At 40.5% G+C, this 27542-nt stretch overlaps 4 protein-coding genes and 2 pseudogenes across 7 annotated transcripts in view; 2 read left to right on the forward strand and 4 right to left on the reverse strand.

The window, feature by feature from the left end:
• Positions 1-15546, reverse strand: part of LOC113682824 (DNA helicase MCM8) — an 80021-nt gene extending 64475 nt beyond the window's left edge. For both annotated transcript variants that reach the window (XM_089211344.1, XM_089211343.1), the window contains exons 1-4: positions 15311-15546; positions 15104-15226; positions 14578-14660; positions 14232-14292 (exon numbers count right to left, since the gene is read on the reverse strand). In XM_089211344.1, coding sequence (XP_089067470.1) covers positions 14232-14292; positions 14578-14660; positions 15104-15226; positions 15311-15407 — 364 coding nt within the window. In that variant the 5' untranslated portion in view covers positions 15408-15546. The remainder of the gene's footprint in view (positions 1-14231; positions 14293-14577; positions 14661-15103; positions 15227-15310) is intronic.
• On the reverse strand, positions 291-5675 carry LOC149043127 (uncharacterized). The gene is made up of 7 exons (XM_089211361.1): positions 5569-5675; positions 4508-4824; positions 3752-3796; positions 2963-3138; positions 2336-2660; positions 1036-1080; positions 291-494 (listed from the first exon to the last, which is right to left on the reverse strand). Exons 2-6 carry the CDS (start codon positions 4809-4811, stop codon positions 1037-1039), a joined length of 894 nt encoding a protein of 297 aa, XP_089067487.1. The 5' UTR covers positions 4812-4824; positions 5569-5675; the 3' UTR covers positions 291-494; position 1036.
• On the reverse strand, positions 291-27365 carry LOC149043128 (uncharacterized). Of its 2 annotated transcripts, none has more exons than XM_089211364.1 (7): positions 27060-27365; positions 26007-26317; positions 21517-21561; positions 20729-20904; positions 20098-20422; positions 18887-18931; positions 291-494 (listed from the first exon to the last, which is right to left on the reverse strand). In XM_089211364.1, exons 2-6 carry the CDS (start codon positions 26302-26304, stop codon positions 18888-18890), a joined length of 888 nt encoding a protein of 295 aa, XP_089067490.1. In that variant the 5' UTR covers positions 26305-26317; positions 27060-27365; the 3' UTR covers positions 291-494; position 18887. The 2 variants fall into 2 exon arrangements, with proteins under 2 accessions (XP_089067490.1, XP_089067489.1); XM_089211363.1 differs by lacking the exon at positions 291-494 and adding an exon at positions 17709-17912.
• LOC113682825 (uncharacterized) lies at positions 6703-12281 on the forward strand. Its single transcript, XM_089211360.1, has 7 exons — positions 6703-7003; positions 7748-8064; positions 8776-8820; positions 9434-9609; positions 9912-10236; positions 11492-11536; positions 12078-12281. Exons 2-6 carry the CDS (start codon positions 7761-7763, stop codon positions 11533-11535), a joined length of 894 nt encoding a protein of 297 aa, XP_089067486.1. The 5' UTR covers positions 6703-7003; positions 7748-7760; the 3' UTR covers position 11536; positions 12078-12281.
• Positions 13450-14206, reverse strand: LOC149043129 (translin-associated protein X pseudogene; annotated as a pseudogene).
• On the forward strand, positions 15641-18942 carry LOC149043130 (translin-associated protein X-like; annotated as a pseudogene). Its single transcript, XR_016188156.1, has 2 exons — positions 15641-16484; positions 18849-18942. The product of XR_016188156.1 is annotated as a translin-associated protein X-like (transcript).
• Positions 27366-27542: the final 177 nt, after the last annotated feature.

The raw sequence follows: 27542 nt of genomic DNA on the forward strand, positions 1-27542 counted from the left end.
AGATGACCTTGCATGTCCTGGCATACTATCCAAGGGGGAGTAAGAATAAAAGAAAAATTGGTGGTTTCTCCTCTTGCACCTCTGGCAAAATTGGCCTTCTTGTCTGTAGCCTGAGTTGACCAAAACGTATCACTTCAGGTCAGACAGGGTCTCCTTACACTGGCTTTCAAATTTGGCATGAGTGCAACTTCAGGTTTTTAGACAAGGTCTCCTAATGCTGGCTTTCAAATTAGGTGCAAGTGCAACTTTAAGATAAGGGAAATTATAAAGTCAGAAACTGATACAGCTCCTCAAATTAACATACTGTTTTATTGGATTTAAATTCAAGGCCATATTTTTTCTAAACTTTAGTAAGGGCAAGAGACTTCAAATCTCCGCCTATTAGCTTGGTTCATCAGCGAATCCCTTCACAAGAAACCCTGCAGAAAAAGCAAGTAATCTACTGCCTTGATTTTCTGCCATCTGATGTTGTACATATTCAGTGGCAGTCAGCTCTGAAATAAAAAGTTGGGCAGTTTATTTAGTGTTGAAGGCTTTTTGTCACTCATCATTTATTAGGCTAAACTCAAATTATTGTCTAAAGTAACAGATTGTAAAAAATGTGGTACATTTTGACTTACCACATATAGCATGTTAAGATGAGCATTAAAGAATTAAATTTAAAAACAATTTTAGAAAATACACAATACCTAGGAAATGAAAAGGCCATTCTCTGTTCAAGGCTTCCGGTGAAGAAGAGTTCTGGGGCAGACCCCAGATATAGTAAATGGGGGTCCCGATAAATGTCTGCTGAGGGCACGGGGGTCAGGGGTGTCCCCCCCCTCTCAGGAAATTTTGAAATTTAGGTCCTGGGATGGGTGATTTCCAGCATTTAATATCGAGGGACAATTGTAGGTTGTTTCATGCCTTTTACACAATCTCCAATTTTAGCTATTTCAAAAATACATTCTGTCCACTGAAGTTTTGCATCGGAATTAATACTTTTCATCTCACACAGGGAATAAATAACAGGGACGTTTTCATTTCAATTTTTACCTTAGCGCAAGAAAACTGCCAGAACATCTGCCTTAGCAACGTTAGCTGAAAAGTGACAGAAAAAAAGAGGATCTCAGTTTTCAGAAAACCAGTCGAAATGCTGCGGAATTCACATCATTATTATGATTGTAAATAAAACTCTTATGATCATTATTTTCTAATTCATCAAATCAATTTTTACTTAAAAGTTATACCCCCGATTGTAATAACAGGGAAATTGGAGGAAAAAAGAAAAAAGCCAAATTCAAATTAACTAGCATAGTCATATGGCATTAGCATATGATTTTTATTTTTTGCCTTCTTGGAACCACGTTAAATTTCCAAACAGACTTCTGACACGCTCCAGAACTTTGAGAGAATTTTTCATAGGAAATTCTGTGAAAATTTTCCTGTTGAGGGTTATGGTCAGAGCCAGTACTTTTATGTGCCGATCACTTCCTACTTTGCTTTTTCCTTTTCTATTTTTGTTTCTTCCAACAACGTTAATTCATTGAATATGAGAATGATCTTCCCAGTAATGAACGCAAAAACTGTTTAGGAACAAGAAAGGGAGGTCCCTACCCTAAAAAAGGTATGGCCTATATTATATACTTGCTCCACAATAGGATTCATTAGGTTTTCATTAGGTTTTAATTAGGTTTCAATTAGGTGTATGATGCTCCAAAGTAATAAGCAATTTGATAAAATGCAAAAATCAACTCTTGAAAAGCTGAAGCCTCAATGGGGCTTGGATCCGCAGCATTCAGACACTGTTTGGACGCTGCTTCCAGCTGAACTACGACGACACAAGTTAGAATTAAATTCTCAATTTTTCTAAGATAGAACAACTTTTCACAGAGTGTCTAGAGCAATTGGTTTGGATTACCTTTTCTTTGCTGTACATGACTGGTCCAAAAGAAAAATGTGTCACATTAATTTTCAACCAATAAGATTAAGATTTTCAATTAAAACCATTGGTGATTTGGCCAGCCGCGTTTTTTCGCGCTTCAAGCCGTTTTCTAGTTGTTACTTTCATTGGCTTCTTGTAATATTTAATCATCAACTGATTGGCTGTTGTGATAATGTTGGTTTTGGTATCACAACACTCATTCCAAAGCGCCCTAATATATGAAGGGATTCAGATAAGGCCCACTGATAATCAATAATCAATGCTGAGCAGAAAGCGAAGGCTTGAAAATTCTTCTCCCTCTCTTAGCCTCATCAGCTTTGCATTTTAGTTTTATCAAAGGAAAAGCGTGGCGGTCTTGTTCAGTTTCCTCTTCCTTGGCTGGGAGTTAATTCGTAATGTCAATATACTCACCTTCAGTGTTCCAGTTGGTGTGTGTAGCCAACGTGCTGTACAACACAGCGTTTACTCCATAACGCTTTTCCCATTCACAAGGAGTTGAGGTAATACACAGCCAGCCATCATCAGCAGGGCAGCCACCATAACTCCTGTTGATGAAGAAGTTACGATTGGTCAATCCTTGGATGGAAAAGGAGTTCTGTTCCTCTGATTTCACATTTTCCCATGGCAAGGGCTCCTTCAATTTATCCTTTGAAAACCAGTTCAATTTGTCCGTTCCCGTGGCGTCGAAGAAAAGCTTCTTTACAGCGCTCCCGCCTTCGTAAAGGACAACTTTGGCCTGTAAACGCAGAATTGATGATTATCATTCCTAGTTTCCTTTAAAGAACTTCTGCCCAAGGAACCCTGTTTAAAATATATCTTGTCTGGCTACCGTTACGGTTGAATTTAATCCGGTTCATCGTGATTTCCGGTGCGTGTCATACCACGTGATATGTACCTCAGCCTACATACGAGACGCTTGCGAGAAGAGACGCGCTCCTCTTACAATTGAAATTTATCACCCAACGAGTACATGACAGACCTGTGTACCTCAAGATTTCTTATGGCCCTCATGTTTAACGTTATTAACACCCTTGTTACCTCAGATGCAGCAAACTCAGCCCACTTCAGGATTATCCTGCTTTTGTAGTCGCCAAGGTGCTGGTTAGTGACGTCGAGAGCGCTCATGTCATTCTCAGCGAGAGTTTCACCCGAATTGAAAGTATTGAAAGCACTTTCCTTCACCCCGGACACCGCCTTGAATATCATGGTCCATCCTTGTGAAAACAGGAGAACAGGTAATAAACAAAATTAGTCTACATATTATAGTCAAAGGTATTTCAGTACCACGGTAACAAACCCAAATTACGCAGTGACAAAATGAAAATGCTATTTTCATTTTTGACAAACAAATTTAATTGCTGACCAGTGCTTCCTAAGAACTATTCTCCTTCTGTTCTTACCTCGATATAAAACATTTTTTATAATTAGGTTTTTCATTTTTTTTAATACTCCTAAAGATTTTTTTTTGAAGACCTTATAATTTGAATACCATAACCTGTCATGCCAGAAGCTTGCCCGCAGAATCCCATGAAGGAATGCAATTGCTCGTTTAGCAACATTTCAATATTATGTTCTACCCTCAAACACAAGGAATAACGCTGAGGAAAAGTAGAAAATTTTTCCAGATGTTAAAACATCAGTTTGACCTTACAACGCAAACTGCAAGATCGTTATTTTCAAAATAAAAGAAAAGGGGTGTTAAAGAAGCACTAGCAAACTGTAGAAATGCAAAATTGTAAAAAGGCCTGAAGCAGATGCTCAACTGTCAGCACATGATATCCTTTTTGTGATCAAATCAAGCTAAACTCAAAATAACTTTAAACTCACCTCCATTAGACATGTCACAGTAAACTGGAAAAACACTGGGATCACCTGAATATGAAACGAAAATTTTGTTAAAACTTGGAATAGGTGAACTTCATTCCTAACTGATTTAAAACTCATATTGTGCTTACACCCCTCTGTTTGAAAGATCACTTGTAAAACAAGCGTTTTTAATCAATTAAAAACAATCAAAGGTGAACTTCCTGTGTTCAAAATAGTGAAATGAATTCACCCTTTCAGTGAGCATCCGTTGGCAAATTTGTTCCAAGCGAGGATAGACCTATGATAAGCCATTGGTACAACTGTGGCGAATGTCACCTAGAAACTTGATCGGTCTTGGGTCTTGCAAATGTTTTATCCAGACGTGAAATCGCGTCAACCTTTGCGATGAGGCTCAAAGTTTCACAGGGCAGCTGAAGTTTTTTAGGGTTATGGTTGTGGATGTGGAAAGTCTCTATATCATCCATGCCGTTTGAAAATATTGCAATTTTTCATCAGAGATCTATTGCCAAGACAAACTCGAAAGAGGTTTGACAATCTAAACAGCGATTTATAATATCTGAAAAATATATCTGAGTGGGTCGAGGTTATTAAATGATGAAAAGTTGTTTAGCCAACATTATTTATTCTCGAACTTTCAAACCGAGGTCAGGGCGTTTTGACGAGACTTAAATTTTACCATTCGCCCTCTCTACATGACTAACAGAGTTTACTTAAAAAGCTTCCAGAAATTAAAGTTAAAAATATTTTTTATCTTACTCTTGAACGTAAGCCAGTAAATTCCATCGTCGGCTGCGGAATCTTCCTCCATGATTTCCTTACACGAATAAGCTGGATTCGCCCTTGAATTTTTGGGAGTAGGCATTTCAAACTGCAGAGGTTTATAATCACTGCCATCACACATCAGCAATTTCCCATCTTCAAGTTTCAATTGGCCCGCTGATTTGGCTTCGCACTCGCAGTTGTGTTTCTTAACAATGGGACCACATTTGTATTTCTTGCCAGCCGATGTGAAAAGCACGGTGCTGATCAAGATAAGGCCCAGAACGACCAGATATCTCATGTTGACGGTTTATCTGAAGAGAGAGCAGAAAGCGTTTAATGCGAAGATGAATTTGTGCTCTAGTGGAACAACGAGTTGTTTATCAATATGGGATTTTCAAATCCTCAGAAAATCTAGTGATGGGAGTAAATTTTTTACTGTAGCAAAGTGATGCATTAAGCAAGCTTAAAGTTCAAAACATTTCCACCCCTGCATGTTCATTGTCCACGGAAATTTGCCAAATGGGTGTAAATTTGTCCATCACTAGCGATGCAACAATGTGCAATTAACATTGCTATCGGAAAATTTAAGAGTATCGAGAGACAGAGAGGCTTTGTTACACATCTACTTCAGCAAGATTAAGTTTTTTTTTTTGGATCATTGAGGGGAAACTCGCAAGGCAGCCTATTCAAAAAATATACGCGAAACAGTAAAGCGAAGTCCCTTTGGGAATGCGTGGACAACTGACGACATCTAATTTCAGAGTCTGAAAATTCATTAATCTGGTAGACAATATGTAAAAGTTCTGGCTGAACAGCAAACTAACTGGAAACATGAAGCTAATCTAAACGTGATGGGAAAAACTTGATTGGTTTCTCCATGTGGGGAGGGCAAACCTTTGGGACAAGGAAATGGTAATTTCTTTAAAAAGAATCTTCAGTAAATTATATTGGTTAAAGGGAGTTTCGAGAGAAGGGAGAGCACTAATTTGTCTCAGAGCTTGGTCTCTTTTTTTAAGGTGAATCTCCTCAGCATTCTGAGACGAAATGAAACCTACCTTGAGTGTGCTCTGACTGAATTCTCGGCGAAGAACTTCTAATGAACGATTATCGCTTCGCTATTGAGTTTTCATACAAACCAACCCCGGAATACATTGTCAATCAAGCACAACAACCCCCCACAAGGTTCTGTTAAGGAGGCTATGAGCTATTTCCAAGAAACAAGGCATGTTCACCAAAAATGTAAAGAACGATCCTGTACAAAATAAAAAGTAAGGGAGGTCCCAGAGCTTGGTCTCTTTTTTTAAGGTAAGTCTCCTCAGTGTTCTGAGACGAAATGAAACCTACCTTGAGTGTGCTGTGACTGAATTCTCGGCGAAGAACTTCTAATGAACGATTATCGCTTTGCTATTGAGTTTCATACAAACCAACACCGGAAGACATTGTCAATCAAATACAACAACCCCCCACAAGGTTCTGTTAAGGAAGCTATGAGCTATTTCCAAGAAACAAGGCATGTTCACCAAAAATGTAAAGAACGATCCTGTACAAAATAAAAACTAATTAAAACTAATTAAATGAGGCGAAAGATAAATGCCAATAAAGTGCTCTCTTAGGAAGCATGGGTTAATCGTTTGCAAACAGTTCATATTTTTAACACTCGTTAGTAGTAAAAGCAGAGTTAGTGAAATGAAATTATCCTACCTTTTTATTATGAATTGCTATTTTGGTTATTTTTAGAATCCCTCTGGATGAAAATTGTACCTTAGCTAGACAATTTTATTTCACCTCGGGATCCGCTGAAATATTTGCGTGAAGCGTGATTTAATTCGTGATCCCGATTTTAAAAATAATCCTGTCAAACCCAGGGACCAGTCAAGACCGCAACGCCGAGTAAAACGTCGATTAGCAAACGAACTCATATATTTCTTATGAATTTTGCGAATGTCTGGTTTTGTTTACCATCTCTGTCGTCTCTCTGATTAATTGAATTGAATTAATGAAATGAATTAATTGTACGCTAAATGAATCGTGATGTCCCCCTAAGAGATGGTAAACAAAACCAGACATTCGCAAAATTCATAAGAAATATGTTTACCATCTGTTAGGGCGACATCACGATTCGTTTAGCGTACAATTAATTCATTTCATTAATTCAATTTAATTAATCAGAGAGCCGAGAATTCAGTCACAGCACACTCAAGGTAGGTTTCATTTCGTCTCAGAACACTGAGGAGACTTACCTTAAAAAAAGAGACCAAGCTCTGGGACCTCCCTTACTTTTTATTTTGTACAGGATCGTTCTTTACATTTTTGGTGAACATGCCTTGTTTCTTGGAAATAGCTCATAGCCTCCTTAACAGAACCTTGTGGGGGGTTGTTGTGCTTGATTGACAATGTATTCCGGGGTTGGTTTGTATGAAAACTCAATAGCGAAGCGATAATCGTTCATTAGAAGTTCTTCGCCGAGAATTCAGTCAGAGCACACTCAAGGTAGGTTTCATTTCGTCTCAGAATGCTGAGGAGATTCACCTTAAAAAAAGAGACCAAGCTCTGAGACAAATTAGTGCTCTCCCTTCTCTCGAAACTCCCTTTAACCAATATAATTTACTGAAGATTCTTTTTAAAGAAATTACCATTTCCTTGTCCCAAAGGTTTGCCCTCCCCACATGGAGAAACCAATCAAGTTTTTCCCATCACGTTTAGATTAGCTTCATGTTTCCAGTTAGTTTGCTGTTCAGCCAGAACTTTTACATATTGTCTACCAGATTAATGAATTTTCAGACTCTGAAATTAGATGTCGTCAGTTGTCCACGCATTCCCAAAGGGACTTCGCTTTACTGTTTCGCGTATATTTTTTGAATAGGCTGCCTTGCGAGTTTCCCCTCAATGATCCAAAAAAAAAAACTTAATCTTGCTGAAGTAGATGTGTAACAAAGCCTCTCTGTCTCTCGATACTCTTAAATTTTCCGATAGCAATGTTAATTGCACATTGTTGCATCGCTAGTGATGGACAAATTTACACCCATTTGGCAAATTTCCGTGGACAATGAACATGCAGGGGTGGAAATGTTTTGAACTTTAAGCTTGCTTAATGCATCACTTTGCTACAGTAAAAAATTTACTCCCATCACTAGATTTTCTGAGGATTTGAAAATCCCATATTGATAAACAACTCGTTGTTCCACTAGAGCACAAATTCATCTTCGCATTAAACGCTTTCTGCTCTCTCTTCAGATAAACCGTCAACATGAGATATCTGGTCGTTCTGGGCCTTATCTTGATCAGCACCGTGCTTTTCACATCGGCTGGCAAGAAATACAAATGTGGTCCCATTGTTAAGAAACACAACTGCGAGTGCGAAGCCAAATCAGCGGGCCAATTGAAACTTGAAGATGGGAAATTGCTGATGTGTGATGGCAGTGATTATAAACCTCTGCAGTTTGAAATGCCTACTCCCAAAAATTCAAGGGCGAATCCAGCTTATTCGTGTAAGGAAATCATGGAGGAAGATTCCGCAGCCGACGATGGAATTTACTGGCTTACGTTCAAGAGTAAGATAAAAAATATTTTTAACTTTAATTTCTGGAAGCTTTTTAAGTAAACTCTGTTAGTCATGTAGAGAGGGCGAATGGTAAAATTTAAGTCTCGTCAAAACGCCCTGACCTCGGTTTGAAAGTTCGAGAATAAATAATGTTGGCTAAACAACTTTTCATCATTTAATAACCTCGACCCACTCAGATATATTTTTCAGATATTATAAATCGCTGTTTAGATTGTCAAACCTCTTTCGAGTTTGTCTTGGCAATAGATCTCTGATGAAAAATTGCAATATTTTCAAACGGCATGGATGATATAGAGACTTTCCACATCCACAACCATAACCCTAAAAAACTTCAGCTGCCCTGTGAAACTTTGAGCCTCATCGCAAAGGTTGACGCGATTTCACGTCTGGATAAAACATTTGCAAGACCCAAGACCGATCAAGTTTCTAGGTGACATTCGCCACAGTTGTACCAATGGCTTATCATAGGTCTATCCTCGCTTGGAACAAATTTGCCAACGGATGCTCACTGAAAGGGTGAATTCATTTCACTATTTTGAACACAGGAAGTTCACCTTTGATTGTTTTTAATTGATTAAAAACGCTTGTTTTACAAGTGATCTTTCAAACAGAGGGGTGTAAGCACAATATGAGTTTTAAATCAGTTAGGAATGAAGTTCACCTATTCCAAGTTTTAACAAAATTTTCGTTTCATATTCAGGTGATCCCAGTGTTTTTCCAGTTTACTGTGACATGTCTAATGGAGGTGAGTTTAAAGTTATTTTGAGTTTAGCTTGATTTGATCACAAAAAGGATATCATGTGCTGACAGTTGAGCATCTGCTTCAGGCCTTTTTACAATTTTGCATTTCTACAGTTTGCTAGTGCTTCTTTAACACCCCTTTTCTTTTATTTTGAAAATAACGATCTTGCAGTTTGCGTTGTAAGGTCAAACTGATGTTTTAACATCTGGAAAAATTTTCTACTTTTCCTCAGCGTTATTCCTTGTGTTTGAGGGTAGAACATAATATTGAAATGTTGCTAAACGAGCAATTGCATTCCTTCATGGGATTCTGCGGGCAAGCTTCTGGCATGACAGGTTATGGTATTCAAATTATAAGGTCTTCAAAAAAAAATCTTTAGGAGTATTAAAAAAAATGAAAAACCTAATTATAAAAAATGTTTTATATCGAGGTAAGAACAGAAGGAGAATAGTTCTTAGGAAGCACTGGTCAGCAATTAAATTTGTTTGTCAAAAATGAAAATAGCATTTTCATTTTGTCACTGCGTAATTTGGGTTTGTTACCGTGGTACTGAAATACCTTTGACTATAATATGTAGACTAATTTTGTTTATTACCTGTTCTCCTGTTTTCACAAGGATGGACCATGATATTCAAGGCGGTGTCCGGGGTGAAGGAAAGTGCTTTCAATACTTTCAATTCGGGTGAAACTCTCGCTGAGAATGACATGAGCGCTCTCGACGTCACTAACCAGCACCTTGGCGACTACAAAAGCAGGATAATCCTGAAGTGGGCTGAGTTTGCTGCATCTGAGGTAACAAGGGTGTTAATAACGTTAAACATGAGGGCCATAAGAAATCTTGAGGTACACAGGTCTGTCATGTACTCGTTGGGTGATAAATTTCAATTGTAAGAGGAGCGCGTCTCTTCTCGCAAGCGTCTCGTATGTAGGCTGAGGTACATATCACGTGGTATGACACGCACCGGAAATCACGATGAACCGGATTAAATTCAACCGTAACGGTAGCCAGACAAGATATATTTTAAACAGGGTTCCTTGGGCAGAAGTTCTTTAAAGGAAACTAGGAATGATAATCATCAATTCTGCGTTTACAGGCCAAAGTTGTCCTTTACGAAGGCGGGAGCGCTGTAAAGAAGCTTTTCTTCGACGCCACGGGAACGGACAAATTGAACTGGTTTTCAAAGGATAAATTGAAGGAGCCCTTGCCATGGGAAAATGTGAAATCAGAGGAACAGAACTCCTTTTCCATCCAAGGATTGACCAATCGTAACTTCTTCATCAACAGGAGTTATGGTGGCTGCCCTGCTGATGATGGCTGGCTGTGTATTACCTCAACTCCTTGTGAATGGGAAAAGCGTTATGGAGTAAACGCTGTGTTGTACAGCACGTTGGCTACACACACCAACTGGAACACTGAAGGTGAGTATATTGACATTACGAATTAACTCCCAGCCAAGGAAGAGGAAACTGAACAAGACCGCCACGCTTTTCCTTTGATAAAACTAAAATGCAAAGCTGATGAGGCTAAGAGAGGGAGAAGAATTTTCAAGCCTTCGCTTTCTGCTCAGCATTGATTATTGATTATCAGTGGGCCTTATCTGAATCCCTTCATATATTAGGGCGCTTTGGAATGAGTGTTGTGATACCAAAACCAACATTATCACAACAGCCAATCAGTTGATGATTAAATATTACAAGAAGCCAATGAAAGTAACAACTAGAAAACGGCTTGAAGCGCGAAAAAACGCGGCTGGCCAAATCACCAATGGTTTTAATTGAAAATCTTAATCTTATTGGTTGAAAATTAATGTGACACATTTTTCTTTTGGACCAGTCATGTACAGCAAAGAAAAGGTAATCCAAACCAATTGCTCTAGACACTCTGTGAAAAGTTGTTCTATCTTAGAAAAATTGAGAATTTAATTCTAACTTGTGTCGTCGTAGTTCAGCTGGAAGCAGCGTCCAAACAGTGTCTGAATGCTGCGGATCCAAGCCCCATTGAGGCTTCAGCTTTTCAAGAGTTGATTTTTGCATTTTATCAAATTGCTTATTACTTTGGAGCATCATACACCTAATTGAAACCTAATTAAAACCTAATGAAAACCTAATGAATCCTATTGTGGAGCAAGTATATAATATAGGCCATACCTTTTTTAGGGTAGGGACCTCCCTTTCTTGTTCCTAAACAGTTTTTGCGTTCATTACTGGGAAGATCATTCTCATATTCAATGAATTAACGTTGTTGGAAGAAACAAAAATAGAAAAGGAAAAAGCAAAGTAGGAAGTGATCGGCACATAAAAGTACTGGCTCTGACCATAACCCTCAACAGGAAAATTTTCACAGAATTTCCTATGAAAAATTCTCTCAAAGTTCTGGAGCGTGTCAGAAGTCTGTTTGGAAATTTAACGTGGTTCCAAGAAGGCAAAAAATAAAAATCATATGCTAATGCCATATGACTATGCTAGTTAATTTGAATTTGGCTTTTTTCTTTTTTCCTCCAATTTCCCTGTTATTACAATCGGGGGTATAACTTTTAAGTAAAAATTGATTTGATGAATTAGAAAATAATGATCATAAGAGTTTTATTTACAATCATAATAATGATGTGAATTCCGCAGCATTTCGACTGGTTTTCTGAAAACTGAGATCCTCTTTTTTTCTGTCACTTTTCAGCTAACGTTGCTAAGGCAGATGTTCTGGCAGTTTTCTTGCGCTAAGGTAAAAATTGAAATGAAAACGTCCCTGTTATTTATTCCCTGTGTGAGATGAAAAGTATTAATTCCGATGCAAAACTTCAGTGGACAGAATGTATTTTTGAAATAGCTAAAATTGGAGATTGTGTAAAAGGCATGAAACAACCTACAATTGTCCCTCGATATTAAATGCTGGAAATCACCCATCCCAGGACCTAAATTTCAAAATTTCCTGAGAGGGGGGGGACACCCCTGACCCCCGTGCCCTCAGCAGACATTTATCGGGACCCCCATTTACTATATCTGGGGTCTGCCCCAGAACTCTTCTTCACCGGAAGCCTTGAACAGAGAATGGCCTTTTCATTTCCTAGGTATTGTGTATTTTCTAAAATTGTTTTTAAATTTAATTATTTAATGCTCATCTTAACATGCTATATGTGGTAAGTCAAAATGTACCACATTTTTTACAATCTGTTACTTTAGACAATAATTTGAGTTTAGCCTAATAAATGATGAGTGACAAAAAGCCTTCAACACTAAATAAACTGCCCAACTTTTTATTTCAGAGCTGACTGCCACTGAATATGTACAACATCAGATGGCAGAAAATCAAGGCAGTAGATTACTTGCTTTTTCTGCAGGGTTTCTTGTGAAGGGATTCGCTGATGAACCAAGCTAATAGGCGGAGATTTGAAGTCTCTTGCCCTTACTAAAGTTTAGAAAAAATATGGCCTTGAATTTAAATCCAATAAAACAGTATGTTAATTTGAGGAGCTGTATCAGTTTCTGACTTTATAATTTCCCTTATCTTAAAGTTGCACTTGCACCTAATTTGAAAGCCAGCATTAGGAGACCTTGTCTAAAAACCTGAAGTTGCACTCATGCCAAATTTGAAAGCCAGTGTAAGGAGACCCTGTCTGACCTGAAGTGATACGTTTTGGTCAACTCAGGCTACAGACAAGAAGGCCAATTTTGCCAGAGGTGCAAGAGGAGAAACCACCAATTTTTCTTTTATTCTTACTCCCCCTTGGATAGTATGCCAGGACATGCAAGGTCATCTCCCCACCACCACCCCCCACCTTTTCCCAACCCAACAGCAATTTGCCATCTTTCCCTGACAGACTTTCATTTACCATTTTTGACATTTCTGCCTCTGAACAGAGGAATAGACTTTGATAGTAAAGAAAAATAACAAAATGGTCCAGCTAGGACAAGAGCAAGGGCCCCTTCATACATGGTCAGGGGAAACAATCACTGGAACACTGTATCTCTCTAACTGAGGCAGTTAGGTGCTAAAGAAATTGAAGATCTAGTTCAAAATCCAAGCTGACCAAACAGAACATTCGCATGGCATGGCAATAAGTCACAAATGTAAAAATGATGGTTAAAATATCTGCTAACGTTTCAGCTCTTGTAAAACTGCTGAATCACACATTAAGATAATGAGAATAAAGGAAATGATTATTAATTAGAAAAGTCTGTGATTGTTTACAAATTCTCCTTGTCAGCTTATTAAGAAATGTAGAGAGAACAGTATGGAGAATATTGATATCCATGTTAGGGTGTAAATGATTGAGTAGGATAAATGCCTCACAAAAATACAACTGTATTACCTGCCTTAAAACAACACAATATCAAATGAAAGAAACCATTTAATTGCCAAAAGGTCTGGATAGAAGCAGATGTGTAATAATTATAAATTTAAGAAAACAAATGACACTTTTTAAAGACATGTTTTGACAGTTCTTCTGTCATCCTCAGTTCTGAATAATACAAAGTAAAGTTGAATTTATAGTGTGTTTTGTCCAATCAGTATTTTGTAACACTTTAAATTCAACTTTGTAGTTTGTATTATTCAGAACTGAAGATGACGGAAGAACTGTCGAAACATGTTTTTAAAAAGTGTCGTTCATTTTCTTAAACAATTTAATCTTTGAAATAACTCTCCTTTTTTCAAACAGCTTCAGTTGTCTCAAATAAATACATTTCACCCAATACCTGACTTTTGAAACAGCTAAGGCTATCAGATAAATTAATAAATTATGATCAATGGATAATAACATTAGCAGTTTTCAATTAAAATCCCTTTCTTCAGAAGTAAAGTCTCCACCCAGTGCTTCAGCCAAAGCAAATTGAGGAATTTCTGAACCCCGAACTTTCAAAGTGTAACAAACGACTTCCACCTTATTCATACTGGCCTTCAATACTCTTAATTTTGAGGCAATCTCTCTAGAAACATTCCTGAACGCTACAAAAGCGTTGTGAATTTCCCGCAGAAAGCTGCACACCTCAAAAGGAGTGTTTTGGTCCCCGCTCGACGCACTGTTTATGCAGAAACGCATGAGCTCTCCCGTCAGATCCGCGATTCCAAGTACGTAGTCGAACGGATTTAAGCTTCAGCCAAGATCTTTACCATCCTCATTTGAAAATTTCAACTCTGCTTCAACTTGGTCAAAAGAAATCAAAGTTTTTCTCTTGAGAAAATGCGCGAAAGACAATGCTTCGATGTATTCCTGCACACCAGGAGAGTACGCTCGGGTGAACAAGAAAGGGTCTTATCCCTCTAACTCCAAAGCTATCGTATTTAGGAGTTATTTAACCTTTACAAACTTTTCAATTAAATATGGGCTTTGATCACCAAAGTTGTATGTTCTCTCTAGATTTTAAAACATTTAAAAAGTTTGTAACTCTGCATTTAATTCTATTCATAACATGATTACCTGTATCTGATATTAGATCCATATAGTCAAACATCACAGCTGCTTTGCTTTCAATCTCATCCTAAGAAAGTGCATTATTCAGATCACTGTTGAGTCAGACCAAGACAGAATTTCTCCTGACAGTATCAAGCAAACAAGAGATGAGAATTAAATAAAGATAATTATTAGTTGGGGGATTATTAGTTGATCCAATATCAAATTCTTAGAACTGATATCATGAGAATTGTATTGCAGACAGTAAGGAGAATTATTAATGAGATCTTATGAGTGACAGGGTGACTTGACAAAATATAATGCACACAATCTGGAAGTAACTGAACAACTACTATGGCTTTTCTATTTTTACCTTAGAAAGTTGAGCTGCATGTGATTCCACAAACTTCATAATGGCTTTAACTTTGGTTGCATGAGATGAGTCTGGGTTATAAACTTCAGAAGAATAATTATTTGAATGGATAATTCCTTAAAGTCAAGAGACATTAAATCAAATATATATCCAGTCAACTGGTAAGGGATTCAAGTTAATACTAGACAAGTGTACCATTTGTAACCCTTAACTTCCACAAGTGGTGAACACATAACTTTTCCTTACAATTATGTTTGTGCTTTCACTCCCAATATCTTGATTAAAACTCTTTGCCTTCCTAATAATTTTTTTTTTTGAAATTCTAAAAGTTTGGTGTTGGATCATATGATAATCCCCCAATTGATATTTGTCTTTATTCTCATCACTTGTCTGCTTCATACAGTTTTAATACTGTAAAGAGAAATTATGTGTTGATCACTTCTGGGAGTGAAAGGGTAAAGGGTAGGTGTTCACGGATGAAAAATGCACCTGGTTACAAACTAATCCCACAAAACTACCGACTCACCAATGTCAGGAAAGTATAAGTTCCATTTCTTGAAGGGACACGGCGTTAAGCTTGTCTGTATTTGCCGTGCTCTTTGATGTTCCACTTGAGGACATGAACTTCCCTGGTCTGAACCCCTTTGTACTAAAGCGATAATTTCATGAAATTACTAACAAATTTTTTCGTCAAGTCACAAGCGTGGAACACAGAAATTTCCATCAATTCCACCTCTTCCTGTCTGGCTCGTTCCTCGAGCACTCTTTCTTCCTCGGAACCTCTGTCCTCTTCCTCTCCAGAAGTTACCTCTTGCTCTCCCGGAGCTCATAGTGGGTGAATTGGATTTATGTTTTCATGAATTATTGTGACGCACGACCCTTGGAATCGATAAATAATGTTAAAACAAGCCTCATTTGGGCGCCTAGATAAATTTCAAATCTGCCGCCATTTTCCCTCCAAAGATCCATGAGCTCTCTTATAAGGCTGTACTTAATTGGTTTAGTTCCTTAAAAAAAGAGCCAATCAACGTCGCGCATCTATTTCCTTTTCCAAATTTTCAACATGGCGGCTGTCGTGAAACAACGAAATAGGAAACGTCCTAGACCTCAAGCTTAAGAGAGCAGCCCTCTGAAGAGAAAAGTCGATGAGAACTCGCCAGTAATACTATCATTTAAAAATCATCGGCAAGAGCTGGATTCTCGGCATGACAAACACGAGCGTTTAGTTAAATGTAGCAGAGATGTTACTATTGCAAGCAAAAGGATCATTTTTAATCTTCAGCGAGTAGCCGGAGCGAGTGATACGGAGCAGATCTTCAAAGAAGCAGGTGAAAAGTTTGTAACGGTTAAAGAACTCCTAAATACGATAGCTTTGGAGTTAGAGGGAGAAGACCCTTTCTTGTTCACCCGAGCGTACTCTCCTGGTGTGCAGGAATACATCGAAGCATTGTCTTTCGCGCATTTTCTCAAGAGAAAAACTTTGATTTCTTTCGACCAAGTTGAAGCGGAGTTGAAATTTTCAAATGAGGATGGTAAAGATCTTGGCTTAAGCTTAAATCCGTTCGACTACGTACTTGGAATCGCGGATCTGACGGGAGAGCTCATGCGTTTCTGCATAAACAGTGCGTCGAGCGGGGACCAAAACACTCCTTTTGAGGTGTGCAGCTTTCTGCGGGAAATTCACAACGCTTTCGTGGCGTTCGGGAATGTTTCAAGGGAGATTGCCTCAAAATTGAGAGTATTGAAGGCCAGTATGAATAAGGTGGAAGTCGCTTGTTACACTTTGAAAGTTCGGGGTTCAGAAATTCCTCAATTTGCTTTGGCTGAAGCACTGGGTGGAGACTTTACTTCTGAAGAAAGGGATTTTAATTGAAAACTGCTATAGCCTTAGCTGTTTCAAAAGTCAGGTATCGGGTTAAATTTATTTATTTGAGAAAACTGAAGCTGTTTGAAAAAAGGAGAGTTATTTCAAAGATTAAATTGTTGAAGAAAATGAATGACACTTTTTAAAAACATGTTTCAACAGTTCTTCTGTCATCTTTGGTTTTGAATAATACAAAGTACAACGTTGAATTTAAAGTGTGTAACAAAATGCTGATTGGACAAAACACACTATAAATTCAACTTTACTTTGTATTATTCAGAACTGAGGATGACGGAAGAACTGTCGAAACATGTCTTTAAAAAGTGTCATTCATTTTCTTAAATTTGTTACATATCTGCTTCTATCCAGACCTTTTGGCAATTAAATTGTTTCTGTCATTTGATACTATGTTGTTCGAAGGCAGGTAATACAGTTGTGTTTTTGTGAGGCATTTATCTTACTCAATCATTTACACCCTAACATGGATATCAGTATTCTCCATACTGTTCTTTCTACATTTCTTAATAAGCTGACAAGGAGAATTTGTAAACAATCACAGACTTTTCTAATCAGTGATCATTTCCTTTATTTTCATTATCTTAATGTGTGATTCAGCAGTTTTACAAGAGCTGAAACATTAGCAGATATTTTAACCATCATTTTTACATTTGTGACTTATGGCCATGCCATGCGAATGTTCTGTTTTGTCAGCTTGGATTTTTAACTAGACTTTCAACTTCTTTAGCACCTAAATGCCTCAGTTAGAGGGATATAGTGTTCGAGTGATTGTTGCCCCTGACCATGTATCAAGGAGCCCTAGTTCTTGTCCTAGCTGGACCATTTTGTTATTTTTCTTAACTCTCAAAGTCTATTCCTTTGTTCAGAGGCAGAAATGTCAAAAATTATGAATGGAAGCCTGTCAAGGAAAGATGGCAAATTGCTGTTGGGTTGGGAAAGGGTGGGGGGTGGTGGTGGGGAGATGACCTTGCATGTCCTGGCATACTATCCAAGGGGGAGTAAGAATAAAAGAAAAATTGGTGGTTTCTCCTCTAGCACCTCTGGCAAAATTGACCTTCTTGTCTGTAGCCTGACTTGACCAAAATGTATCACTTCAGGTCAGACAGGGTCTCCTTACACTGGCTTTCAAATTTGGCATGAGTGCAACTTTAAGTTTTTAGACAAGTTCTCCTTATGCTGGCTTTCAAATTAGGTGCAAGTGCAACTTTAAGATAAGGGAAATTACAAAGTCAGAAACTGATACAGCTCCTCAAATTAACATACTGTTTTATTGGATTTAAATTCGAGGCCATATTTTTTCTAAACTTTAGTAAGGGCAAGAGACTTCAAATCTCCGCCTATTAGCTTGGTTCATCAGCGAATCCCTTCACAAGAAACCCTGCAGAAAAAGCAAGTAATCTACTGCCTTGATTTTCTGCCATCTGATGTTGTGCATATTCAGTGGCAGTCAACTCTGAAACAAAAAGTTGGGCAGTTTATTTAATGTTGAAGGCTTTTTGTCACTCATCATTTATTAGGCTAAACTCAAATTATTGTCTAAAGTAACAGAATATAAAAAATGTGTTACATTTTGACTTACCACATATAGCATGTTAAGATGAGCATTAAAGAATTAAATTTAACAACAATTTTCAGAACATACACATTACCTAGGAAGAGAAAAGGCCATTCTCTGTTCAAGGCTTCTGGTGAAGAAGAGTTCTGGGGCAGATCGCAGATATAGTAAATGGGGGTCCCGATAAATGTCTGCTGAGGGCACAGGGGTCAGGGGTGTCCCCCCCTGGAAATTTTGAAATTTAGGTCCTGGGATGGGTGATTTCCAGCATTTAATATTGAGGGACAATTGTAGGTTGTTTCATGCCTTTTACACAATCTCCATTTTTAGCTATTTCAGACATACTTTCTGTCCACTAAAGTTTTGCATCAGAAATTGCATTTGTTTAAATGTTCTTCAATCCAGTTTAGGAGTTTTAAGCTCCCACTCTATACCTACCCCAAGGAATAAAGGTAAAGTACATTACAAGGGTTAATAACAGTCTCTCAACTTATCCCAGTTTTGGAAGCAGGAGGTGCATTGAAGTATAGCCACATAGCCACATCCACACCCCTTGGATGGGATACTTGTCCATCCCAGGTTACCTCCCTGGCCTCTACCCTGTCCCCCTCCCTTGTGTTTTGTCAGGTTTTCCTGAAAGTCCAATTGAACTAATTTATATTCTTGTGAGGGAGAGAGAGACACTAGGTGAGTAACATGTCTTAGCCAAGAACACAAACACCATTTAGGAACAAGAATGGGAGGTCTCCTCCTTAGGAGAGTGTGTGACCTAATTTGAGTACTTGCTCCACCTTAGCTGTTTATTTAACACATTATACTTTTCATCTCACACAGGGAATAAATTACAGCGACGTTTTTATTTCAATTTTTACCTTAGCGCAAGAAAACCGCCAGAACATCTGCCTTAGCAACGTTAGCTGAAAAGTGACAGGAAAAAAAGAGGATCTCAATTTTCAGAAAACCAGTCAAAATGCTGCGGAATTCACATCATTATTATGATTGTAACTAAAACTCTTATGATCATTATTTTTTAATTCATCAAATCAATTTTTACTGAAAAGCTATATCCCTGATTGCAATAACAGGGAAATTAGAGGAAAAAAGAAAAAAGCCAAATTCAGATTAATTAGCATAGTCATATGACATTAGCATATGATTTTTACTTTTTGCCTTCTTGGAACCGCGTTAAATTTCCAAACAGACATCTGACACGCTCCAGAAGTTTGAGAGAATTTTTCATAGGAACTTCTGTGAAAATTTTCCTGTTGAGAGATTATGGTCAGAGCCAGTACTTTTATGTGCCAATCACTTCCAACTGAGCTTTTTCCTTTTCTATTTTTGTTTCTTTCATTGAATATGAGAGTGATCTTCCCTGTAATGAACACAAAAACTGTGTAGGAACAAGAAAGGGAGGTCCCTACCCTTAAAAAAGGTATGGCCTATTTTATATACTTGCTCCACAATAGGATTCATAAGGTTTTAATTAGGTTTCAATTAGGTGTATGATGCTCCAAAGTAATTAGCAATTTGATAAAATGCAAAAATAAACTCTTGAAAAGCTGAAGCCTCGATGGAGCTTGGATCCGCATTCAGATACTGTTTGGACGCTGCTTCCAGCTGAACTACGACGACACAAGATAGAATTAGGTTCTCAATTTTTCTTTCCTGTACATGATTGGTCCAAAAGAAAAATGTGCCACATTAATTTTCAACCAATAAGATTGAAATAAAAATCAGTGGAAGTTCGGCAAGCCGCGTTTTTTCGCGCTTCAAGCCGTTTGCTAGTTGTTACTTTCATTGGCTTCTTGTAATATTTACTCATCAATTGATTGGCTGTTGTGATAATGTTGGTTTTGGTATCACAACACTCATTCCAAAGCGCCCTAATATATGAAGGGATTCAAGTAAGGCCCACTGATAATCAATAATCAATGCTGAGCAGAGAGCGAAAGCTTAATAATTTTTCTCCCTCTCTCAGCCTCATCAGCTTTGCATTTTAGTTTTATCAAAGGAAAAGCGTGGCGGTCTTGTTCAGTTTCCTCTTCCTAGACTGGGAGTTAATTTGTAACGTCAATATACTCACCTTCAATGTTCCAGTTGGTGTGTATAGCCAACTTGCTGTACAACACAGCGTTTTCTCCATAACGCTTTTCCCATTTACAAGGAAATGAGGTAATACACAGCCAGCCGGTATCAACATGGCAGCCACCATAATTCCTGTTAATGAAGAAGTTCCGATTGGTCAATCCTTGGATGGAAAAGGAGTTCTGTACCTCTGTTTTCACATTTCGCCATGGCAAGGGCTCCTTCAATCGGTACTTTGTAAACCAGTTCAATTTGTTCGTTCCCGTGGCGTCGAAGAAAAGCTTCTTGACAGCGCTCCCGTCTTCGTAAAGGACAACTTTGGCCTGTAAACGCAGAATAGATAATTATCGCTCCTAGTTTCCTTTAGAGAACTTCTGCCCAATGAACCCTGTGTAAATTATATCTTGTTTGGCTACCGTTACGGTTGAGTTTAATCCGGTTCATCGTGATTTCTGGTTCGTGTCATACCATGTCATATGTACCTTTGCCTGCATGTGAGACACGTGCGAGAAGCTAGAGAAGCGCTCCTCTTACAACTGACTTTTATCACCCAACGGGTACATGACAGACCTATGCACCTCAAGATTTCTTATGGCCCTCATGTTTAACGTTATTAACACCCTTGTTACCTCAGATGCAGCAAACTCAGCCCACTTCAGGATTATCCTGTTTTTGTAGTCGCCAAGGTGCTGGTTAGTGACGTCGAGAGCGCTCATGTCATTCTCAGCGAGAGTTTCACCCGAATTGAAAGTGTTGAAAGCTCTCTCCTTCGCCCCAGACACCGCTTTGAATATCATGGTCCATCCTTGTGAAAACAGGAGAACAGGTAATAAACAAAATTAGTCTACATATTATTGTCAAAGGTATTTCAGTACCACGGTAACAAACCCAAATTACGCAGTGACAAAATGAAAATGCTATTTTCATTTTTGACAAACAAATTTAATTGCTGACCAGTGCTTCCCAAGAACTATTCTCCTTCTGTTCTTACCTCGTTATAAAAAATTTTTTATAATTAGGCTTTTCTTTTTTTTTAATACTCCTAAAGATTTTTTTTGAAGACCTTATAATTTGTATACCATAACCTGTCATGCCAGAAGCTTGCTCGCAGAATCCCATGAAGGAATGCAATTGCTCGTTTAGCAACATTTCAATATTATGTTCTACCCTCAATCACAAGGAATAACGCTGAGGAAAAGTAGAAAATTTTTCCAGATGTTAAAACATCAGTTTGACCTTACAACGCAAACTGCAAGATCGTTATTTTCAAAATAAAAGAAAAGGGGTGTTAAAGAAGCACTAGCAAACTGTAGAAATGCAAAATTGTGAAAAGGCCTGAAGCAGATGCTCAACTGTCAGCACATGATATCCTTTTTGTGCTCAAGTCAAGCTAAACTCAAAATAACTTTAAACTCACCTCCATTAGACATGTCACAGTAAACTGGAAAAACACTGGGATCACCTGAATATGAAACGAAAATTTTGTTAAAACTTGGAATAGGTGAACTTCATTCCTAACTGATTTAAAACTCATATTGTGCTTACGCCCCTCTGTTTGAAAGATCACTTGTAAAACAAGCGTTTTTAATCAATTAAAAACAATCAAAGGTGAACTTCCTGTGTTCAAAATAGTGAAATGAATTCACCCTTTCAGTGAGCATCCGTTTGCAAATTTGTTTCAAGCGAGGATAGACCTATGATAAGCCATTGGTACAACTGTGGCGAATGTCACCTAGAAACTTGATCGGTCTTGGGCCTTGCAAATGTTTTATCCAGACGTGAAATCGCGTCAACCTTTGCGATGAGGCTCAAAGTTTCACAGGGCAGCTGAAGTTTTTTAGGGTTATGGTTGTGGATGTGGAAAGTCTCTATTTCATCCATGCCGTTTGAAAATTGTTGTTGGCAACCGTCTGTCTCGGAAGACAATGGAAATCTGCACCTAAGAAGTAAAATCACGTCAAGCTGCACCGCCGGCTGTGGCTGTGAAGCCCAATGCGGGAGCCGCAGACCCGCTGGCATTTTGCGTAGGTAAAGTCATTTGTGGGGGTTGGTGGAATGGGGGCAGACTGGAGCCTCTGTCGGCTGCGAGTCCTCTTCACCTCCCACTGGCTCTCCCTCTTCAACTCGGCTTGTTTGACGCCGGCCTTGACAGTCGATCGCCAGAGTGTACGGTCGGCTTTTGCTGACTCAAGGTTTCCAGGGCTGATGTTGCAGGTCTTCAAGTCACGCTTGCAGACATCCTTGTAGTGCAGAGTTGGTCGTCCTGTTGGCCGCGTCCCTGTGGCGAGCTCACCGTACATGATGTCCTTTGGGATGCGTCCATCATCCATTCTGCATACATGGCCGAGCCAGCGCAGTCGCCTCTGGGTCAGCATGGTATACATGCTGGGTAGACCTGCCCGTGATAGGACCTCTGCATTTGTGATGCGGTCTTGCCAGGTGATGCCAAGGAGTCGTCTAAGGCAGCGCATGTGAAAGGCATTCAACCTGCGTTCTTGGCGGGAGTAGAGGGTCCATGTCTCACTGCCGTAGAGAAGGGTGCTCAGTACGCAGGCTTGGTACACCTTCATCTTTGTGTTGATGGTCAACAGGGAATTGTCCCAAACTCTCTTTGCAAGGCGAGCCATTGCCGTTGCTGCTTTTCCTATCCGAACATTGAGCTCAGAGTCCAGGGATACGTTGCTGGAGATACAGGAGCCAAGGTAGGCGAAGTTGTCGACTACCAATAGGGCGTGCTCGTCAATGGTGATGTGTGGGGTGACGCTGACATCTTGGCCCATGATGTTAGTCTTTTTCAGGCTGATGGTTAGGCCAAAGTCATTGCAGGCTTCTGCAAAGCGTGTGATGAGCCGCTGAGTTCCCGTCGCTCCTGGTGTGGAGGAAGATGCCATCTTTAGACTCGCGGAAGGCATAGCACAAGAGAAGGGAGAAGAACACACCGAAAAGTGTCGGGGCCAGGACACACCCTTGCTTCACGCCGTTCTTGATTGGAAAGGGGTCTGAGGATGATCCCTCAAACTGGACTGTACCATTCATGTCGTCGTGGAAGGATGTGATCATCTTCAGAAGCTTTGGCGGACACCCAATTCTTTCCAAAAGGGCAAAGAGACCGTTTCTGCTCACCAGGTCGAAGGCCTTGGTCAGGTCGATGAAGGCAAGGTAAAGTGGGCGTCTCTGTTCGCGGCACTTCTCTTGAAGCTGTCTGAGGGAGAATACCATGTCGATTGTCGATCTCTCTGCACGGAACCCGCATTGCGACTCTGGGTAAACGCAGTCAGCCAGCAACTGCAGTTTGCTAAGCACGACGCGAACAAAGGCCTTTCCTACGATGCTGAGAGGGGATATCCCACGATAATTGTTGCAATCGCTGGGCTCGCCCTTGTTCTTGTAGAGCGTGACAATCTTAGCGTCCCGCATGTCCTGGGGTATCGTGCCCTCCTCCCAGCATTGGAGCAGGAGATCGTGCAGGTGGCCGAGAAGAGAACTCTCACTTGCTAGCTTGACAATCTCGAGGGGAAGGCCATCACTGCCTTGTGCTTTGCCGTTGGCAAGGGACTTGATGGCTTTCCTCAGCTCGTCGACTGTGGGTGGTGTGTCAAGCTCTTCCATGGTGGGTAGGGTGGTGTTCTCGATGGCGGTGTTGGTGACAGTGGTCTCCCTAGAGTACAGCTCCTGGTAATGCTCCGCCCATCTCTCCATCTGTTTGCCGCGGTCTGTGATGATCTCGCCTGTGGTGGACTTGAGGGGAGCAATCTTGATGGCGCTAGGGCCGAACGCTTTCTTCATGCGCTCATACATGGCGCGGATGTTGCCACAGTCCGAGGCGATTTGGATACTGTGTGGATACTGTACAGGTCGAGCCAGTAGTCATTTGCACACTTGCGAGCCATCCTCTTGACGTTGTTGCGAGCAGCTCTGTAGGCAGCCAGTGTTTCCTTGGAGGGCTGTTTCTTGTGCTCGAGGAGTGCGGTGCTCTTGGCAGTGATAGCGGGCTCCATCTCTTTGATCCTCGCCTCGAACAAGTATTCACTTTTTCTATCCCGCATTCCGAAGGCGTCTGAGGCCGCCTCATACACGGCGTCTCGGATGTAGTTCCATCGCGCTGTGGCACTGTCAGTTGGGCAGTCCTCTAAGGCTTTCTCCATGGTCTCGGCAAAGCGCTCACGCGGTCCTGGGAGTGAAACTCTGGCTGTGCTAATACGGGGGCGTCCTTGCTGTTTGGAGCGATGAATGCGCTTGGGCTGGAGACGCACCTTGCTGCAGAACAGGGAGTGGTCCGTGTCGCAGTTGGCACTGTGGTAGGTGCGAGTGATGAGCATGTGGTTGAGCAGGGACCTCCTGGTGATGACGAAGTCCAACCAGTGCTTGGATCTGGGGTGTCTCCAGGACACTCTGTGCTGCGGTTTAGTGGAGAAGAAGGTGTTGGTGATGCACAGACCATAGAAAGTGCAGAGTTCAAGTAGCCGCTGTCCGTTCTCGTTAAGCTTGTTCACTCCGAAGTGTCCTATGCATCGCGGCCATGAGTTGTGGTCTGAGCCTACCCGGGCGTTGAAGTCTCCAAGTAGGAACAGGTTTTCTTTCTGTGGGATTTCTCTGATCTTGGCCTCAAGCTCCTCATAGAATGCATCCTTAGCCTCGGCTGTAGCGCAGAGTGTGGGGGCGTAGACGCTGAAGATGTTTGCTGGTCCTGAGGGGGTCGAGAGGCGGAGAGAGAGGATCCTTGCGGTTCCCTGAGAGGGAGGCTCCATTGAAGACAGGAGGGTGTTGCGCACTGCGAATCCGACCCCATAGAGGCGGCGCTTTTCTGGCTCGAGTCCCTGCTAGAAGAAGGTGTAGTCCTTCTCCTTGAGACTGCCACTTGCGGGGAGGCATGTCTCCTGAAGGGCGGCGATGTCAACCTTGAGTTTGGACAGCTCACGGTCGATGATGGCGGTTTTCCTGGCATCATGGATTTGCTGGAGGTCGTCAGAGAGGCCAGGAGACATTGTTCTGACGTTCCAAGTGGCAAGCTGTAAGGCTGGTGACTTCTTGTTTCTTTGTTGTTTGCCTGGTGCGGGAGCTTTACAACCTGCCTGTCGGTTTTGCCTAAGCTCCAAGCTCCCAATGGAGCAAGCAGGTCGTGGCGGGGTAGCAACTCAATTGTTCGGGGGCTGCCCGGCTTGAGGCGGGTGTTAGCTACCCAATGGGGCTCGAAGACCCCTCCCACCGTCGAGAGCAACCCCTGGCGCACGGCTGTACGCCAAACGAGCCTGGACTTATAACCGGTAGACTGCTGCTCTCCGTGTTGTGCCTAAGCTGGTCAGCGAAGCTGGAGTGACCTCTCCAGGTGCAGGCCTGGGCGGAAGACATGGAAATCCTGGTGTGCCCAGTCGCCAGGATCCCCCTCTCGGCGCTGCTGGTAGGGTCCGACGGACGATACGGTCGGTGCCAGCGCAGCTGCAGGAGTTGCCGAAAGGTTTCACATTTGTTCCACCAGCCGCCTACGGGGCTCCACTCCGGATTTTCTGTCAGGGTTTACTCCCATAGCCTTCGCTTCTCCCAAAGCCACCACAAGGCAGTGGTGGTTCTGCGGCAGGTAGTATTGGGTTACAGGGTACCAGTAGAAGGCAAAAGATGTACCTGACCTGACTTGCAATTTTTAATCAGAGATCTATTGCCAAGACAAACTCGAGAGAGGTTTGACAATCTAAACAGCGATTTATAATATCTGAAAAATATATCTGAGTGGGTCGAGGTTATTAAATGATGAAAAGTTGTTTAGCCAACATTATTTATTCTCGAACTTTCAAACCGAGGTCAGGACGTTTTGACGAGACTTAAATTTTACCATTCGCCCTCTCTACATGACTAACAGAGTTTACTTAAAAAGCTTCCAGAAATTAAAGTTAAAAATATTTTTGATCTTACTCTTGAACGTAAGCCAATAAATTCCATCGTCGGCTGCGGAATCTTCCTCCATGATTTCCTTACACGAATAAGCTGGATTCGCCCTTGAATTTTTGGGAGTAGGCATTTTAAACTGCAGAGATTTGTATTCACTGCCATCACACATCAGCAATTTCCCATCTTCAAGTTTCAATCGACCCGCTGATTTGGCTTGGCACTCGCAGTTGTGTTTCTTAACAATGGGACCACATTTCTTGCCAGCCGATGTGAAAAGCACGGTGCTGATCAAGATTTGGCCCAGAACGACCAGATATCTCATGTTGACGGTTTATCTGAAGAGAGAGCAGAAAGCGTTTAATACGAAGATGAATTTGTGCTCTGGTGGAACACCGAGTTGTTTATCAATATGGGATTTTTAAATCCTCAGAAAATTTAGTGATAGGAGTAAATTTTTTACTGTAGCAAAGTGATGCATTAAGCAAGCTTAAAGTTCAAAAAATTTCCACCCCTGCATGTTCATTGTCCACGGAAATTTGTCAAATGGGTGTAAATTTGTCCCTCACTAGCGATGCAACAATGTGCAATTAACGTTGCTATCGGAAAATTTAAGAGTATCGATAGACAGAGAGGCTTTGTTACACATCTACTTCAGCAAGATTAAGTTTTTTTTTTGGATCATTGAGGGGAAACTCGCAAGGCAGCCTATTCAAAATATATACGCGAAACAGTAAAGCGAAGTCCCTTTGGGAATGCGTAGACAACTGACGACATCTAATTTCAGAGTCTAAAAATTCATTAATCTGGTAGACAATATGTAAAAGTTCTGGCTGAACAGCAAACTAACTGGAAACATGAAGCTAATCTAAACGTGATGGGAAAAACTTGACTGGCGTCTCCATGTGGGGAGGGCAAACCTTTAGGAGAAGGAAAGGGTAATTTCTGTAAAAAGAATCTTCAGCAAATTATATTGGTTAAAGAGAGTTTCGAGAGAAGGGAGAGCACTAATTTATCTCAGAGCTTGGTCTCTTTTTTAAGGTGAATCTCCTCAGCATTCTGAGACGAAATGAAACCTACCTTGAGTGTGCTCTGACTGAATTCTCGGCGAAGAACTTCTAATGAACGATTATCGCTTCGCTATTGAGTTTTCATACAAACTAACACCGGAAGACATTGTCAATCAAACACAACAACCCCCCACAAGGTTCTGTTAAGGAAGCTATGAGCTATTTCCAAGAAACAAGGCATGTTCACCAAAAATGTAAAGAACGATCCTATACAAAATAATTAGTAAGGGAGGTCCCAGAGCTTGGTCTCTTTTTTAAGGTAAGTCTCCTCAGTGTTCTGAGACGAAATGAAACCTACCTTGAGTGTGCTCTGACTGAATTCTCGGCGAAGAACTTCTAATAAACGATTATCGCATTGCTATTGAGTTTCATACAAACCAACACCGGAAGACATTGTCAATCAAATACAACAACACCCCACAAGGTTCTGTTAAGGTTGCTATGAGCTATTTCCAAGAAACAAGGCATGTTCACCAAAAATGTAAAGAACGAT

Source organism: Pocillopora damicornis, chromosome 7 (genome assembly GCF_964200805.1).
Source record: "Pocillopora damicornis chromosome 7, jaPocDami1.2, whole genome shotgun sequence".
Taxonomy (NCBI): Eukaryota; Metazoa; Cnidaria; class Anthozoa; order Scleractinia; family Pocilloporidae; genus Pocillopora; species Pocillopora damicornis.

Excerpts from the sequence above, each read along its gene's own strand:
- LOC149043127 (XM_089211361.1), bottom strand. The coding sequence starts at position 4,811 with ATGAGATATCTGGTCGTTCTGGGCCTTATCTTGATCAGCACCGTGCTT. Across the intron at positions 3,139-3,751 it reads CTGTGACATGTCTAATGGAG|GATGGACCATGATATTCAAG; the intron begins GTGAGTTTAAAG and ends TGTTTTCACAAG. Across the intron at positions 1,081-2,335 it reads CACCAACTGGAACACTGAAG|CTAACGTTGCTAAGGCAGAT; the intron begins GTGAGTATATTG and ends GTCACTTTTCAG.
- LOC149043128 (XM_089211364.1), bottom strand. The coding sequence starts at position 26,304 with ATGAGATATCTGGTCGTTCTGGGCCAAATCTTGATCAGCACCGTGCTT. Across the intron at positions 20,423-20,728 it reads CTGAGTTTGCTGCATCTGAG|GCCAAAGTTGTCCTTTACGA; the intron begins GTAACAAGGGTG and ends CTGCGTTTACAG. Across the intron at positions 18,932-20,097 it reads CACCAACTGGAACATTGAAG|CTAACGTTGCTAAGGCAGAT; the intron begins GTGAGTATATTG and ends GTCACTTTTCAG.
- LOC113682825 (XM_089211360.1), top strand. The coding sequence starts at position 7,761 with ATGAGATATCTGGTCGTTCTGGGCCTTATCTTGATCAGCACCGTGCTT. Across the intron at positions 9,610-9,911 it reads CTGAGTTTGCTGCATCTGAG|GCCAAAGTTGTCCTTTACGA; the intron begins GTAACAAGGGTG and ends CTGCGTTTACAG. Across the intron at positions 10,237-11,491 it reads CACCAACTGGAACACTGAAG|CTAACGTTGCTAAGGCAGAT; the intron begins GTGAGTATATTG and ends GTCACTTTTCAG.